At 33.6% G+C, this 13,249-nt stretch overlaps 1 protein-coding gene across 5 annotated transcripts in view; it reads left to right on the forward strand.

Annotated features, from left to right (window-relative positions):
• LOC106466699 (protein KIAA0556-like) overlaps positions 1-13,249 on the forward strand; it is a 132,316-nt gene that overhangs the window by 93,066 nt on the left and 26,001 nt on the right. For all 5 annotated transcript variants that reach the window (XM_022394773.1, XM_022394771.1, XM_013926995.2 and 2 more), the window contains 3 exons: positions 4,332-4,475; positions 5,613-5,733; positions 8,179-8,329. In XM_022394773.1, coding sequence (XP_022250481.1) covers positions 4,332-4,475; positions 5,613-5,733; positions 8,179-8,329 — 416 coding nt within the window. The remainder of the gene's footprint in view (positions 1-4,331; positions 4,476-5,612; positions 5,734-8,178; positions 8,330-13,249) is intronic.

The following is a 13,249-nucleotide window of genomic DNA, read 5'->3' on the forward strand; positions in this document are numbered from 1 at the left end:
ATACTATATATATATATATATATCTGGATTTGCATATGAGTTTATAAGTTGTATGCAGTTTATCACTTATTATATGTTATTTTTATCATAAATTTAATCCTGTCAGTTCTAATGCTTCTCCAGCTTTTGGGGTTTGAATTATAACTTCTAAAAGTATGATACTGCATATGTGAATAGTAGGGATGCACGGGTACCTGGCCAGATATTCGGTTTCCGTTGGGTATTGGGCCACCCGGTAATACTCAGCTCCGGCCGAGTTTCGAAGTTAGGCATCTAAGCCCTAATCTTTGTGACAACTAACGCGGTACTGAAAGTTACAGTCAATAATTGGTTTAGTTATAAAAAAACGTGTTCTGAGCAACAAAAACTGACCGCCCACTGAAAGTTAGGGATTCAGAGAATAGGGGTTAATGACAGGCATGGCTTGAGAAGTGGATTTCTGGGGAAAGTGGGGGTTTTGAGAACAATAGGGGTTAGGGTTTGTGAAGTTGGGGCTAGGCATTGAAAGTTGAAAGTAAACTTGAATGTTCTGTTGATGATTATTTGGTTAAATGTAAGACACATCAATTTTGTTTTTGTTTCTAATTTTTGTGTATGTTTTTTTGGGGGGCAAGGGAAGAACCTGGCCCCACTCGAAGCTTAGTGACTGGGTGCCTGGACCCGGGATTCGGCCAGATTCTACTACCCGTGCATCCCTAGTGAATAGCATTTCAGGAATATTTTGTTTCATTGTCCAGCTCAGCTGAAGAGTTCTTGTAATAAACAAAAAGCCTCTTGGAAGTAATTTATGGGAGTTAAAATATAGACCTGAAATGCTATTTATACATTCCTTTGTTTTGAATACAAAATGAACAAATTAAAAGGAATTAAGACTTATTGGTTTTAGGGACATAATTTATTAATTTTAGACATTAAACAGTATCCTGTTTTCCACTTATATATATGTTACCAGTACCTCATTCATTGTATGCATATACATATATATATACCAGTACTTTTTTCATAATAGACACACACACACACACACATATATATATGTTTTTCAATGTAAAGGGTCAATCATACTTTATATGGATGGCTTTTATGTGTTAATGCAGTTGTGTGCTACAAAAGATTCACACTATAGAGCCACCAGTGATGTGTTCAGCACTTGTATTTGGGTTATGGCAAATTGCTGACTGTTAAAAAGTGCAATGGAACCATGAGTATGGCTGGAGAAATATATATCACAACCTATCCAAAGATAAACACTATTACAAAGATTATTAAGCAATGTAGTGCCAAAGGACATAACATTTGGAAATGGTAAGTCTTCAGTGTTCTTCACAAATGTATAAAAACTCACACAGCAGAGTATCTAAAGGAGAAGTGGACTTTTAAACCACATCCCAAACCAATCCAGAGCAATCTGCTTATCCAAAAAGTGAAGGCAATGGTTATGAAAGAGAACCCTTTAATCCAAAATGCTACTGTGATAAAGCTGGGCCTATTTCTTTTAAAGAAGCTTGTTACAATATAAATTCCAGTGTTATGCTCTATTGCTCAAAGGTTTTAATGATCAGTGATGAATGAAACACTTCAAAATACAGCATGAGGCCTGAAATACCATTCTTATAAATTGTGATTTAACTCTCGTGCTACATGTTGTTGAGAGTGCGCATGTCACAACTTTTTAGTTACATTCAAAATTTAATTAAAGTGCTTTATTATCAATGTATATAAATAAAATTGACATCAAATTGTAGTTACTTAAACAAATTATAATATTATGTAAGTTTTAAGTTCTTAAATTTAGAAAGAAAAAAGGGCAGTTGAGGTTTATTTCATACTTTTTATGGTGGTTATGAGTTCGGTTAAATTGAATGAATGCATATAGAGTAGAGACAATAACAGATACAATATAAAGTTTTACAGAAAAAAACGTTTGGTATTTATTTAGAATGTTTTAGAGATAACACAAAGGAAATTTGACAATTTTCAGGTGAGGAAAAGTATTTTTAATCTTAACATGAAAATCATTTTGAACTCAGAGCAATCAGTACATTGACTCCATATACTCATGGACAAACTAATCAGTACAAATAATTAATTAAAAAAATTATTTTTTGTGTACAGAGACTTGTATTGTTTACTGAAAGCTTGCCAAATTTCGTAAAGATACACCAAACATATTAAAAAGCTACAATAAGGAATCTTATGGTCACTTTGGGGTCACTAGATCAGTGTAATCCACCAAGCCCATAGCAAGAGGGTTAATTCAGTACTCCATTTATAGTCCACACACACACACACCAGTACCATAATTCATAATACACACAAGTGTGTTCACTTTTCATAGTACACATGTACCAATACTCCTTTCATAGATTCATAGTACAAATATAACAGTACTTTCACTCATAGTACACAAATGTTTGAATACTCCAGTTGAAGTATACAAATTCAATATTTGTTATTCAGTTCACATATGTCAGTATTTGTTCTTCAGTACACATATAAAGACTTGACTCTTCTGCATTTAAATTAATATACAGGATTGAAAATAATTATGGAAATGTACAGGTAATACACAGAGGAGTCACAAAAATGAGATATTGCAGCTAAATGGTCAATTTATCATAAGTAGAATACATTATTACAGAACATACAAGAGGGAAGTAAACAATTGTATATTGCACTAGTACTTCATATTTGCTTTAATTAAAAATGCCCTGTCTTTCCCCAGAAATTCTGCCAAGTTGTTTGATTCCTGTTTGATCTGAGTTTCCGTATAAGCACATGGAATTTTTAATAATATTCGTTTAGGAATTTGTAAATAGCAAGCCATAATTGTAATTGTTCTGTCAACCTACTTTTCTTTGGAGGTACCATTTCAACAGTTTTTTTGTATGAATCACTATCTTGCTTAATATATGAATCCCTTCCTACTAGGTCTTGTCCCTTAGTGATGGACATGATAGATAAAAATCTGCCTGTACCTGTCAAAAATCAGGGTGCCATCAATTTTATGTAGATTTACAACACTATTGGCTGGGATACAGCTCATACATGTAACAGTTTCCCTCCAACATATTTCAGTTTAGTTGTTGTATGTTAACCTTGATATCATCCTTCTTAGTGCTATTGAACAACTATTGATTGCTGCCAAACAACATGAATTTGGATTAATCTGTAAAGAGCGCCTGCCCTTCAGCTTTGCTTTTCCCATTACCTGAAGTCTGATGCTAATTTCAACCTTTTGGCTTGGTTACCTCTCTTAAACAGTGCTAATTGAGTAACTGCATCTCTACTACTTTATGCTATATGTGTATGTTGCTATTCTGGTGTTAACATTCAAACCTATACTTACAGTTAGGTCATTGGCAAGATCTTCACTGGATATTTGTGGATCATGTAAAAAGCATATCCTGGGTTAACTAATATTGCTTTTAAAGAGCTTGGACTTTCTACCTCAACCTCTTCCATTATCAATAGTATTATTTCATGTACTCACTCCAGAGTTCTACACAACTCCTACTGAAACATGAAATTTTGCCTCAATCTGTCACAAGCCAAAACCTCAACATCTACACTGTTGTTATGTAGTATTTCTGTCCTGAGAACCTTGGGGGTATCACCACGAGACTGCATGAGAATAATATGACTACCTTGAGTTTTATAAATACTGTTATGGCGTGACTCTGCCTGATTAGTTGGATGACAGCAAGTCGTAGTGTAAACTACCAAAACCTAACCATACTGTAGGGTAGTTCATTTTCATACACTTTATTCACCACTTCCATATCTATTTTCAATACTATATATATATATATATATCTGGATTTGCATATGAGTTTATAAATTGTATGCAGTTTATCACTTATTATATGTTTTATTTACTCACAAAAATTATAAATCTAATTTAAATATGACCTCACAACAAACAAAAACTACACAATTTTCAGCAATTGGCGAAGTCTTCTTTTTAATTTTCAAATAATACAGTCATAAATTATACTGATGTTGTCCATTCAGATGTCATAATATACATTCTGCATTTCTAATGATAACAATGAATCCTATAATATGTTTTGCTTAAAAAATATAAAATATAATTTAAAGACAACAAGAGACACATTGGTCCATCTAGGCTTTTTCCATCAACTAAAAATACTTTTAAAAATAAAACACTAAAAGCCACGCTTACATTCAAATTGAATTTGTTTTTTTTTAAATATCAGAATCTAAAAATAACTTTTAATAAAAAAAGGCTAAATATTCTGGTGGGTATTAAGTGAGGTTTCCCTATCATCTATAAACTTCATCTACTGTAATTTCATCTCTTTCTTTAGACTATTTTGTTTACTACTGATGATGATATACTTGAAGCCATATCTCATCATGACCAGACTTTCAGTGAGTATGTTATCGACCCATCAGTAGCTACCATTGAAAAACCCGTGGAACGACCTCAGACTGCTAGCACGGGAAGTGGAGTAAGTTCTGACATGTACTTAAAATCTTCATTACTTAGCTATGTAGTTATAGTTTTAAAGAACTAAAGAACAAAATATATTACAGATACAGGTATGGCCTAGTGGTTGGCATGCTCCAATTATATAATTCGTACTTTTAGGTGTTGGTGCATTATAAAAATGATGTTCAAATACCTCTGTTTGGTCAGTAAAAAAAAAGAGTTTGTGGGTGCTGTTAACTAGTGCCTCTCCTCAGGTTGATGGCTGTACACCTCACGGTACCTTTGCACAAGAAATATAAAACATGCAATCTAAAAAAGTTTATTTAAAAATGAAGCATAATTTTTTACTGATGATCCAGTAAGAGTACACTGTTCAGTTTTCACTAACTCCTTAACTGTTAAGTGTAGCTCGTTATTATCTCCAGATATTATACCAGTGAGCATTGAAACGTTTTAAAGCCCACTTGTAGATGGCCATTTGGGCTGACTTCGTTTATCTTCAGTTATTTCAAATATATAAAGATGTGGAGAGCATAAATGTATCTTATATTTTTAGTCTTTTATTTTTTTATTGAGTGGGAGGGTGGGTAGCATAATTTTTATTAACTTTCAACCTGGAGAAATCTTAAAACTGAATGTTTTTAATGATCTTACCAAGATTTTCAGTAGCTTCACAATAAATTGGTACTGTTAATAATCTTGCCAAGATTTTTTACAAAACAATAACTGTTTTACAAAGATTTACAGAAGAAATAACAGTAAAGACTTGCAATGTCATCAACTTTTTTCAGTTAGACTTGTATTAAAAGAACACAGAAGTGTCCCACTTTTGATATATCTGTAAGTCCTGTAACAGATGAAAATATGCGAGGAGGATTTCATCTCATTTCTTTATCAGTTGTTATTGGCTTATCTAAATACACAAGTTTTTATATAGTAAATATCCTTGGATTCCATGACAAAAAATATCAAAGTTTGAAAATAAAATATAGAATCTGTCGTATGATATGTTTTTTGTTTTGATTTCAAATGGTGCATTGTGTAAAAAGTCAGGATTTCTTGAACGTTTTGTTGTTGTTTAATTAATATGTCATGAAATCTGTCATGTCAATTCAGAATAATGTTAAAAGAAAGCTTTTCTGTTTTATATCTGTAGTCTGACCGTCCTTTCACCACTGCTAATCCACCCCGCCAGTCACAGTACAGAAGAGGATCTCTCACGGGGGATAACATGAATTTATTGGACTCAGGCAAAAATAAAAAGTTTGTTGGACAGTGTAAGTTTCACGTAATGTTGATTTACATGTAAATTTTTCAACAGTTGTTTGATGTTTTGTTAACATTTTTGTTTTAATTTACATTTCAGGTATTCTATAAAATATAATTCAAGTGTACAATCACAATGAGGAATATATGAGGCAAGTATGTATAGCAGCTTTTCTTCTAAGGCAAACTTTTAAGATATATTAGTTAAATTTAATAGAAACACTTAATCATGAAACCAGTATATTGAAGTTCTGGATATTAAAGGTCTAGAAAACAAAACAGTTGTTTTGTTACTTAAGAAAATCATTGCTCTTGAAATGACAGAAATGATGGTATTTCACTTTTGTACTTACTAAGTTCCTTGTTCAAGTATTCTGCTTGCTATTTGTTATTTTGATTTGTGCACACACACACACAAACATGTCTTTGAGGTTTTTTCATGTTTTAAGTCACTTTTTGTTTTTACTTCTACTTCAGTTCTACTTTGATCATATTACCTAAACAAATCTTTAATTAACAAGGAGATATCTTTATCCACAATTTGTAATGTATACAGGGTTTAAAAGTACATAAGAATAACACACAGTAATATTTATAGCATGGTACACCTTCCATTATGAGCTACAAATTTAAACCCCAGTTTTGATAAGCACACAGCATTATCAAAACATAAATTTCTGTCACCTTATTCATGTATGCATTCATATTAAAGAAGTAAAAATTATTATTTTTATGGAGGAGAGTTTCTCTAAAAAAACATTTTGAACATACTACAAACATTTTATTAGGCTTTATAATGTATGTATACTTATAAATGTTTTGAATCAAAGTTGCTGGCTTGAAATGATTATTACCGTATTGGCCCAATTGTAAAATTCATAGTTGCATTATAATCATGGTTGACCACAGGCCCCTTCCCCTACTCTATCCTGTCGTATTCCTGAATGTCCAGATCAGATGAGCATCCATCTGTGCATGCATGCCAGGTGTTCCCTCAAGGTCATCACTAATCCACCTGCAGGGTGTTTAGTTATAGTATTGATTTTGTGGACCTGAAAAGGACGTTATGACACTCAGTTTTTTCTTTCCCATGGTTTCTGAAAATGTGGGTCACCTTATATTCGAGATTGCCCTATAATCGGACCAGTATGGTAACGTACCTTTGTACCATCAACAGTACCATATCAGCCATTTTCCAGCTAATCAGATGCTTAACTTTTTTTTCTTATTTTTTCAGTTACCTTTGTAATTCTTATTGACTGGATATTGGATCTAAAATTCAGTGATCTAGCTATTAAAAAAAGCATGGAAATTTTCATATGGATAATAAAATTATATTTTAAGTTTAATTTTCATCATGGGTAAAGATTTCTGTACTACCAAAACTTGTTATCGCCAGAACTGGCTGACTCTAAGAAGATCTGTTATGTTAGTTTTCAGTTTCATCTGAGGGCCTAGCCATTTCCGAGTACAATTTAATAACCTAGTATCAAAATTTATAGGCAAATTATTGTGTATTTGATCAAGAAGCATCATATATTAGCCTCTGTATTAAGAAAATACTTACAAACTGCAAGTAAAAACCCTACAAAAAAGTTTTCTGAACATTTTCCACAAATCACTGAATAAAAAAAAAATTCTGAGATGATTTTTTTTTGTCTGAAGACTAAAACATTTTGAGGGCCACAATGTGCCGTAAATGGCTAACCTGTATGAAAAAAAAAGTCCACCGGTGGGACAGCAGTAAGCCTTCCATTTTCCAGTGTTAAAATCATGGGTTTGATTCCTCCTCAGTGGACACAGCAGGTGGCCCGAGAGCCACACAAATCTCCTGAAAGGGCCACATGAATATTGTGGCCCAGAGGATAAGATCCATGATTTAGTGTATGCAGAGGCATGTGTCTATTGTGAAGTGTTAACTTCCTGATGATACCTCACCTCCTCACACGGTACAATGTTTAAAGAATAGAGCTGTTCTATGTGTGTGTGGAGGTATCAAAATAGGAGAAAAATGTTAGCTTTTGTTGTTGTCATATTAATTTTTTTGTAATGCCAAAAGAAAGGTTAAGAAAAAGGTTTATATTTTTATTGAAATTAAAATTCAAGATTTCTGTTTCAAGAAAATCCATTGAAAATATAAAAACATTTATGCAAGTGTTGATACAATTGTACAGTATATAATCTAACTACAGATGGTGCTTTACTGGATAAACTGTTTGTTTAAAATATTTCTTGCAATTTTAATCATTTTAGTTATTTATTTCTGGAATATTTCACTATTCTTCTGAGATTGCAGTATTGTTAGAGAAGATTTTAAAGTGGTAGAAACCTCTGTAAACATTTATCCTTAAAAGATATATGTGTGTGTGTGTGTGTCTATTTATATATTAGTTGTCCATTGTTTTAACAGTGTTTAAATACAAAAATAAGAAAACTTTTCTTTGTATGTATTTCAGGTTTAATCTTGACTTTAACAGCCTCATGGGGTGACTTGCAAACTATTGGGCTAACTGGCTTAGAGGTATTAGATTCTTGTGGTGAACCAGTTGTGTTATACCCACATATGTTGTCATCCTCTCCAGTAGACTCTCAAAACCACCTCATCAGGTAGTGCTATGTTTTGTGTGTAATGTATACGTTTCATACAGTTTATAATACGTCATTCCAATATTAGATGGTAGGAACAGTGGAGAAAACATGAAATTAATGCTGCATTATTAATTCTGTCATGTTCAGTTATATAAGTCCATTTCCACATTCTTTGTACATAATACTATGTTATTTGTTTCTACTCCATTTATTAAGTTTAAAGAGAAATTTAACAAAAAATAACCCAAAATATGTTTTAGGTTGCAAATAAGCACCCTCTGATGTTAAACAACAGAAATTTTTAAACTTTCCTCCATAATTATAGCAAAGTATGCCATCTATGATCAATAGTCTAACTATTTTCAACAGTTTGGTCAATAAATCAACGGTCCTGGGCAAATACAAGCTTAGTTTTAAACATTTTAAAACTAAAGTGTAACAATCTATATCTCACATAGGACGGTGAACTAAACATGTAATGAGAGCCTTTTTCTGAGCTTTAAAATAGTGTGTAGTGTATGTTATTTATTTTAGTATTTGTTTTGAAGCAGTCGAGAAAGATGTTGGTTTGTAACAATGTTTCAAATAAATGTTTTTGAGATTTTTATAGCAGTTACTTGACTTTATTTATTTATAGCATCTAAAAACATGCTGTATTATTAATTGTAATTAAAGATTTATTTTAATCATTATATTGCAGTATAAACTCAAAATAAATACTTCTGTGGAGGAAACTGATGTATGAGTGTTAGGCTTAGCAAAATTTAGATTCATTGATGGCTTGAGTAAAAGGTCTTAGAAGTGAATTAGGCTTAGCATTTGAACGGAAAGAAGTTATTGTGATTTTTATATTCTTTTGCATTTGATTAGCAGAACTACATAAAATAATTTAGCTTAATTTTTATATTTAGTTCATAATCAAAATATAATTCACTATTCAGAAAGATGAGCTTGTGACAGTTGTACTTACTACTACTAATACTATGATAGTTAAGTTACTCGAAATATTGTTATTACTAATTCCTTCTTTCTCCTTCTTACTATATTTAGTGTAAGATTCTCACATCTTTTTTCTATGTAAATTAAAACAAGAGTAATATAAAGTAAAAATTATTTTGATTGTTTGCAAAAAAAAAGTTATAAAAAAGCAGAAAATGAAATTGCATAAAAAAGTATACGACAAAAGTTACAAATAAAGATACATAAACAAAACAGGAGCATAAATGATGGCCACAAATACTAAGTACTTAGAAGTAAAACTGTAAAGTGTAAAAAGGATAAATGAATAAACCAGCTTTGTAAATAAATTGTTGTTCTTTATACAGTTTAGTACAAGTCATGAGTAAAATGCAAAATAAATTAACACTGCAGTTCAACATTGTCACCAAATTTAAAATCTATCAGCTGTCTGGTAATTAAAGATAATCAAAATCAGACTGTTAAGCTATACACTAAAATATATATACGTACAGTTTTATACAAATAATTGGTCAAATGCAAAAATGAATTAAAACTAATTTAACATTGTTGGACATGAATAAACAAGTATGGATTAGTAGCAGAAACAAACTATTATGAACTTACCTGCAAATGAGTGTTATTTTGTGAATGTGTAGAATATGTGTGTGTTGTGAATGTGTAGAATATGTGTGTGCTGTGAATGTGTAGAATATGTGTGTGCTGTGAATGTGTAGAATATGTGTTATTTTGTGAATGTGTAGAATATGTGTGTGCTGTGAATGTGTAGAATATGTGTTATCTTGTGAATGCGTAGAATATGTTATCTTGTGAATGCGTAGAATATGTTATCTTGTGAATGCGTAGAATATGTGTTATCTTGTGAATGTGTAGAATATGTGTGTGTTGTGAATGTGTAGAATATGTGTTATTTTGTGAATGTGTAGAATATGTGTGTGTTGTGAATGTGTAGAATATGTGTGTGTGTTGTGAATGTGTAGAATATGTGTGTGCTGTGAATGTGTAGAATATGTGTGTGCTGTGAATGTGTAGAATATGTGTTATTTTGTGAATGTGTAGAATATGTGTGTTGTGAATGTGTAGAATATGTGTGTTGTGAATGTGTAGAATATGTGTGTGTTGTGAATGTGTAGAATATGTGTGTGCTGTGAATGTGTAGAATATGTGTTATTTTGTGAATGTGTAGAATATGTGTGTGCTGTGAATGTGTAGAATATGTGTTATTTTGTGAATGTGTAGAATATGTGTTATTTTGTGAATGTGTAGAATATGTGTGTGCTATGAATGTGTAGAATATGTGTGTGTTGTGAATGTGTAGAATATGTGTGTGTTGTGAATGCGTAGAGAATGTCGGTAGTATTAAGTTTGATAGCAATTTTTGCTTTAAGTCTTATATTTTGTTGAAGTACAGCTATGTTTTTTATAGATTAAGTAATATTAGTTAGTTTTTACTTGCTTAGGACAAAGAATAAACAGTCAACTTAAAGGTTATAATGGACTTCATCCATATATTTGGAAACTTGCTTGAGGATGATATTTCAATCAACAACCACGGGTCTACATTTGGCCCACCTGCACTAGTGGATGAAAATGAGGTTTCATAACAAGTTTCAATGTAGGTGGATGAAGACCATTATGACCTTTCAGATAAATTAATATTCATTAAAAATAAGTTAAAGAGTAAATATGATTTAAAAAACAACAACAGAATTAAGCAGCTGATATTTAGGTCTTATCATCTTTGTTACAGTTAACGTTCTCTGTTGTACTTGATGTAGAATGTTTATTGCAGAGGAAAAGTGTTTATCTGTTCAATTCATATCTCAGACAGTTTTGTGAATGGTAGTAAGTATATATTTAACATCTAATCAGATTATTAAATAAAAATATACAACCTAATAAAAGATCTAACTTTAAATGAGTTTCCGATACCATACTTACCTCCTCTCATAAGATTAGCTATTCTCGTTCAGTGCTGCCCTCTATAGGCGAACTTTTTCTTTATGCATACCACAAGCCTTCCACTCCACCCAATTGGAATTTCAAGATTCCAACATGTTTCTCATGCAATGAATTCCGAAGTTAATGTTACCACTTCGGGGGTTACACCAGTAACCACCATTTTTCTCAGGCCTCAGGTGTGGGTGACTTGACGTTGGATTCATCTACTTATATGCGCTGGAAGATCAAGGAGACTGAGGGGTTTTCTGGTGATATCTTGCCCTTCTCTCCTCCACTTTAGCCTGCATGTCATCTTCAGCACTGGCGTTACATTCGTGATTTCCTTGTTGTTGGAACCTTATAGGTCGTAATGCCGTATTGGCTTGGGTCTGATTACCCTCGACATATCTTAGGGATTTACATTTGGCCCCATTTCTTAAGCATTTCATTTTTGATATGGTCTATGATACTGTAGAGTGTCGGGTAACATCGGTCAAACAACAATCCACCCTTATGAATATTGTAGCTCGTTTGTCTCAATCAGAGCCTCATATGCCTCCAGTTACCATTCCCAACCCTTACCTGTCTCTTCTACTTGGGTACTTTTTCTCTTCACTTTCCTTGATGATGCACCCCACGTTGCCACCAGTACTTGTGACGACCCAGTGGGTTCTGGTCCGGTGGGATCTCAGCTGTTCGAGTTTCTTCATTACTGATGTTCCTTTGTTGACAATCAATGGGTGCTTCAGGTTGTATTAGAAAAGTTCCTTGTCCAGTTTCTTTCCCCACCTTTTATCTCTCCTTACCCCATTTGGGAACTGCTCTTGCAGCAAGCCATCATATATTTACCCCCATCCTTCCCAGGGTTTTTATTCCCGCCTTTTTATTGTCTCCAAGAAAACTGGGGATTGGCAGCTGGTAATCGATTTATTTTCCTCAACTGCTTCGTTTCACTTACCAGGTTAATCATGGAGTCTTTTCCACCCTGAGTTGGGCATTTTTTTGGGGTGGGGATGCAAATAATGGATGTCTCCAATGCTTACCTTCATATACCGATATCACCCCAGTCTCATCTTTATCTTCAGTTTGTCCATCTTTGGGTGGTTTATCAATTTCAGGCCCTCCCCTTCGGACTTGCCTCGGCACCTTACGTGTTTTGTTGAGCAGTACAAGCTTTTGCTCGACAGTTCTGAGGATGTGATTTCATTGTTAGATGGAGGACTGGCTTTTTCTGACTTATTCAGAACAGGAATTGGCCACACATACTCGACAGCTTCTTTCTGTGACAACTCGGTTGGGCTGGTTGATCAAACTGGAGAAGTCCTTCCTTAGATCCACACAATATGTTGTCCATTTGGGAGTCATTTTCAATACTTATCAGTTGGATCTAGCCTTCACTTTTATGACTTTGTTTGATGGAACTAGTGGTTTGCCACTCCCTCTCAGCTCAGTCACTTACTACTCACGAGGTTCTATCATTTTTGGGGATGTGGTCATCAATGACATCACTGGTCCCCCTCAGTCATGCCCCTATGAGATTCCTTCAATGGGCACTTCATGAATGATGGAACCTTGTTCTGGATCCTCCCCCATTACCTTTCCTTTTTCCCTGCGAGATGATCTACCTTTTTGGTTGAACAAAGAACATACGTCGGTGAGCATGCCACTTCCTCCCCCACATCCGGATCTGCATCTTTTCATAGATACTTTCCTTCAAGGATGGGGGATATGGGTCAATCACCAGGAGGCTTTGAGCCATTAATCTGGGAACAAAAGCACTTTGTATATCAATGTTCTCAAACTTCTAGCCATAAGCCAGGCATTGCATCACTTCCTTCGTCTTGCCTGACATTGTCTGGTGATGGTACATTCAGACAGTTCTACAGTGGTGGCACATATCAACCACTAAGGGGGCAGCCGGTCCAGAGATCTCTGTTTTCAGACATTGGATCTCTTATACTTGGCCCACACACATCACATTCATCTTATTGCATGTCATGTACTGGGTGCTTTCAATCT

Source organism: Limulus polyphemus, unplaced genomic scaffold (genome assembly GCF_000517525.1).
Source record: "Limulus polyphemus unplaced genomic scaffold, Limulus_polyphemus-2.1.2 Scaffold2348, whole genome shotgun sequence".
Taxonomy (NCBI): domain Eukaryota; kingdom Metazoa; phylum Arthropoda; class Merostomata; order Xiphosura; family Limulidae; genus Limulus; species Limulus polyphemus.